At 41.1% G+C, this 5352-nt stretch overlaps 1 protein-coding gene across 2 annotated transcripts in view; it reads right to left on the bottom strand.

Moving 5' to 3' along the window:
* Nucleotides 1-2083, bottom strand: part of LOC148398568 (perlucin-like) — a 57305-nt gene extending 55222 nt beyond the window's left edge. Inside the window, exons 1-2 of one of the 2 annotated variants that reach the window (XM_088373104.1) lie at nt 1644-2083; nt 1379-1489 (exon numbers count right to left, since the gene is read on the bottom strand). In XM_088373104.1, the coding sequence (XP_088229230.1) occupies nt 1379-1489; nt 1644-1806 (274 nt within the window). In that variant the 5' untranslated portion in view covers nt 1807-2083. Of the gene's footprint in view, nt 1-205; nt 1355-1378; nt 1490-1643 lie in introns of those variants that run through there. The other variant, XM_088373105.1, reaches the window with a different exon arrangement.
* Between the last annotated feature and the right edge of the window lie 3269 nt (nt 2084-5352).

Below are 5352 nucleotides of genomic sequence, written 5' to 3'. Positions count from 1 at the left end.
CTTACTTGTCTCCCGTGTGGTTCTTGCAAAATAAGTTGGAGTGAGCAAATCTCTAACATATGCAGTCGCATTAATGGTGAATATTATAACAACATTATTTAAAAGAATAAATTAAGAGGCTTATTATACTCATATTTAGTTGAATTCGGTCTTAAAATATATTATAGCTTATGGCTCTCACTGAAATAAGTGACTACATATTTACCTTTCATGGCTCTCTGAGCCAAAAAGGTTCCTGACCCCTGGTTTCACCTTACCCCGCATTTCCCTGTATCCCTTTACTCTCTTCAGTCTTCTTGGTGTCCCACTTCCTCTTAGCTAACCTCTTGCCACGTATGTACTCCTGTACTTCCTCGTTCCACCACCAAGTCTCCTCATCGACTTTCCTTCCAGAAGACACACAAAGTACTCTCCTGCCTGTCTCCCTGATCACCTTAGCTGTCGTCCTCCAGTCAACTGGAAGCGCCTCCTGCTCACCCAGAGCCTGTCTCAACTCCTCCCTGAAAGTTACACAACACTCTTCCTTTTTTAGCTTCCACTACTTCGTCCTCTGTTCTGCCTTTGTCGTATTTTGAAAATTTGATAATATTATCACTTAACAGTCTGTTCACAGTCAGCATAACTAGTTTGGAGATCAAATATAGCCCAAAAATGTGTAGGCCGTGTAAGTTACGTGTTTGCAGGAAAATCTGATGGGAGAACAACTCCATGGTGACAGTGAAGCTGATCACCGTCATGACTGAGAACCCCAAGGATGGGGAGCCCAGACAGAAAGGCCGTTGTCTGAGTAACAGATGCTCAAGGATGCTGATGAGACCTCAACTAACATAGTTTTAGAGTTGTGACTTTGACAGGCTACTGTATAAGTCTGTGGACTGCAGGAGTAAAGCGCCGGCTTTTTTGGCTCTGCCCGCACGCGGGAACGAGCTTGAGCAGGGTAGAAAAAGCGGTCCAGTGCTTTACACTTTCCTGAACCCAGACAATCAATACAGATCGGATCAATTACAACCCACCTTGTGTGAGCATGTTTTCAATATGTTGGTGTAAATGGCTTCCTTAATCAGAAGACATTGGTATTAGTTTATGCCGCGGAGTGCGACGTGGAGTGTGACTGGCACATTCCCCATTGAGGAAATACAACAGAACGATGAACTTAATTTATAAATTTTCAATTATGAACTATGAACTGAACTTGCTCATTGTTAAAGTTGCGAACGTAACTTTGAACTAGTTCATGTAGAAAATGAACTTTCCCAACACTGCCCAACAGTCAGGTGATATCCTCACCCCCACAAAAATGTGTAAATGCTTGTCTTCCAACATTTATAAGCAATAATTTAGCTACTAGACATTGACATTGAAATACATATATATCAACCTTTATGAGGGAGATCTTTGTGACTAGGTCTCCGTGTGATGTTGAGAACTGCTTGAAGGACACACAGCAGTCCAAACCCCACATATAGAACCACATAGACATGTCTTGATACTGTCAAGGCAAAACACATGCACACACTTGGTTAAATATCAGCAAATTTGATATTTTTCAAAACCATCAATACAAAAAGGAAATTAAATTATTCAACATTGATATAAACAAACAGACAAGAAACTAAAAAAACAATGAGTCAAATTTCACCTACTTGAAAGAGTTTTTTCTTTTATGTTCCCTTGTCCACTTTTTGGAAATTGCTCATATTCGTCAACTTTAATGCTGATTTGAGGTCTATGAGACTTAAAATCCACAGCCATGTTCAAGCAGATGCAGTAAGGTATGTTGCTTCTGGTTTTGAAACATTTCACCATACCCTTCCTGTCATAAGCCTTAAGCCACTCTTGTTTTGAGTTGTTGCTTGTTTCTGTTAAGGAACATGCTGTATACAGTTATTTGTAAGTATCCTTAGTGTTAAGTTGCTAAAATTATGCTGGTGGTGCAATAAAATCACTAGCTCACTTATCTTTTCTATTTTCTGTGATCTAGTAGTTTACCTAAATTATTTCATAATGTAAGATAAGGTATGGTGGCCCTGAAGTGCAAATTACAAACACAAAAATCAAACAAAAAATAAATTGCAAATACAAAAAAAAAAAAAAAAAAAACCACGACAAAAGAGGAAACACAAATGCAAATTGAAAATCACAAACAAAAAAACGGGTTTTTGCATTGCGCGTTGTTGTATCCCCAGCAACATAATTAATGTGCCACAATTCACTGTGAATGACAGGATTCTTGGCAGGAATGACAGGATTCAACGTGTGCATGTGTCTTTCTTTTGTATGTTTGTATGATTTTTTTTCAAGTTAAGAATTCAAATAGGTTGTTATAATACATATAACATTTGCATTTAGATACTTTCACTTCTCTTTCAGTTAACTTGAAACAGATGCTGCACTTAGTTTATGCATTTTGACCCATTTAAGCCAGGAGCGCATTACTGTGTTTGAACCACTAGAGCTTGGAGGTACTGATTTGCATTTCTACCTTTAACACCAGGAACACGAATGCGTCATTTTCTTTTACTTCACTAATTCTCGATCTTGTAGCCAAAGAAATGCATCATGGTAGACGTAGGAATTTCAAAATATGTGTCAACACGCTTGAGGACTTCGAACCAGAGGAACTATTAGTTCGTGTTTTATAGCTATAAAATATGCTTGTAGACAACAGGGGAGAACAATAATACTGTGGAGCCTCGGTTTTCGAACACAATCCGCTCCAGAAGGCTGTTCGAGAAGTGAATCGTTCGAATTACAAATCATATTTTCCCATTACAAATAATGGGAATTAAAAAAAACCCACCTTTTGTAAGCATTTTTACATTTGTGCATTTTTGTTCAATCTCGCAACTGCAGCGCACCGCCAAACCCGCAACCGTAGCGCGTCGCCGACCGCGCAACTGCACCGCGCTGGTCGCATTATTGTGACAGAGCCGTCGCTGAAATTTAGAAAACATTTTTAAAGTCTTGCTGTACTTTCCAAAATTGAAGTGGACATCAGTGCGCAGGGAGCTTAATTTTGTCCGATCGCGCAACTGCAGCGCACCGCCGAACGCGCAACTGTTGCGCGCCGCCGACCGCGCAACTGCACCGCACTGGTTGCATTATTGTGACAGAGCGGTTGCAAAAATATAGAAAATATTTTTAAAGTCCTAATGTACTTTCCAAAATTTAAATGGACCTCAGTGCGCAGGGAGCTTAATTTGGTCCGATCGCGCAACCGCAGCGCGACGGGCGCTCAGTGTCGCATTGCTTTAGGAGCGTCTTTGTGTTTTAGGATGGCTTTACTGGTCCCACTTGCTTCCTTTGGAGGCATGATTAGAGTTGATGCAATCCTCAGAGTAACGAGGACGTAAGAACGAACGGAGTCAGTTAGCATGCGGGTCCTCTCGGCATATCCCGCGAGGTTCGACAACCGAATTTCGTCTGACATCCGAAGCAAAATCTCGAATTTTTTGTTCGAATACCGATTTGTTCGAGAACAGGGACGTTCGAAAACCGAGGCTCCACTGTATTTTGAAGGCTTCAAGTCAGAATGGAGGACTGATTTTAATTGATGGTGTTTCTAGCGCATCTGTCCCCGGAGATAGATGTAGATTTTTTATTTTATTTTATTGAATGCTTATAGAAATAAACTCTGGTTTACATGAAAGCCACAAATGTAAGATCGCAAATGCTTTTGGCATTATGTGCAGGGGCTGAAATATCTATTATTTAGTAGGTGTCTTTAAATATTGTTGAATTTCCAGTACAATTTAAAACCTTGGGGAGTGCTTTTAAACTCACCCTTGGGTTTTAGAGGGTTGTTCTGCCAGGCACTTTAGGCTTTAATGGGTTAAGCAAGGTGGTGTAAAGGCTAAACATTTAACTCATATTTACTTAGGAAATCTTCAGGGAGTTATTTAATTACGTATTATGCTTAATGTAACTACATCTGAAAAGTATAATAGCCATAGCAGAACCGAATAATCACCGACCCTGTTTTAAATTGATCACTTATTGGTCGTTGGATTAATATCGGATTAATGAGGTTGATGCCAACTACCAGTAAAATGCCAAATATGGGTCCATGTATTGATTGATTGAACTTTATTTATCCCACTGCAGGGAAATTTTCTTATTTTCTATATAGAGGGATGCGGCATGGTTGCGCACTGGTTAGCATGTCCGTCTCCGAGTTCAGAGGTGCAGGGTGCGATTACGGTTTCCGATGCCTGCAGGGGTTTCCTCCGGGCGCTCCGGTTTTCTCCCACATTCCAAAAACATGCGTGGTAAACCAAAAAAACACTCCACATTGTCGGTAGATGTGATTGTCTGTGTTGCTCTAAAGACTGCTATCGACCCTGTAAGGATGTGCGGTTCCGAAGATGAATGAGATGAATGTATCTGTGTGCGCGCACATGTACTAGGATCGGCAGAAATCTGCCAAGTTTGCAAAATTTTCACATTTCACAAATTACCCATTACAAATAACAAAATGACTATTAGATCACCTTGAAACGTTGATATTTTGAGGTCTCCTGGTTTAGTTCTCAGTTCTTAGAGAGAACCCACCGCGTCCATGGCAACATGATTTCTGAGCTAAATAATGTTGTGTGTGTGACAGTCATTGGAACTTTAACTATAACTTATATGTGGTATCCCACAGGTACTTGGGCCTCTAGTGTTCACTGTTATGCTTCCGCTAGGTGATATTGTACATAAAGTTTTGATTTTAGTTTTCTTTGTTGCGTGGACGATACCGCAACTGGTTCTGGGTGTCCGCCGCCTAATGCCTGAAGACTGCTGGCTCCAGCACGCCCGCGACCCCTGTGGGGACAAACGGTATGGAACAAACCTGGGCAAATTACGGCCCGCGGGCCACATCCGGCCCTTTGTGCGTCCCTGTCCGGCCCGCATGAGGCCAATCGTAATTTAAAAAAAAAAAAAAAATCGTGTGTACAATGCAACTGTTTCGCTTTTATTTTGAAAGGCGTCGCACTTCCGTGTAGCGTACGTGTATGTGAGCTGTGCGTGAAGGTGAACAGTGCGAAGTAATGCTGCCCGAGAAACGTGTGCTGACCCTCAGAAAAGAAAAGTTGACAAGGAGCGCCGTGTTTTCAACAAGACATGGACTGCCAAGTATTTCTTTACAGAAATGAAAGGTAAAGGACTGATTTGTGGTACACAGGTCGCTATGTTTGAAGAATATAATTTGAGTCGCCACTACACGACCAAGCATGAGAAAAAATACATCTGTCTGATAAACAGGGCACATCAGAGGCTGATGCATTGCTAGCAAAACTGCAAGCCCAACAAGGACTTTTTATCAAACTTCACACCCAGAGATGGAGCGACTTTGTCATTTGAGGAAAA

Source organism: Syngnathus floridae, chromosome 4, assembly GCF_059516105.1.
Source record: "Syngnathus floridae isolate MCC-2025c chromosome 4, RoL_Sflo_1.0, whole genome shotgun sequence".
NCBI lineage: Eukaryota > Metazoa > Chordata > Actinopteri > Syngnathiformes > Syngnathidae > Syngnathus > Syngnathus floridae.
Note: the sequence above shows the minus strand (reverse complement) of the source record. Positions and strands in the feature narration are given on the sequence as shown.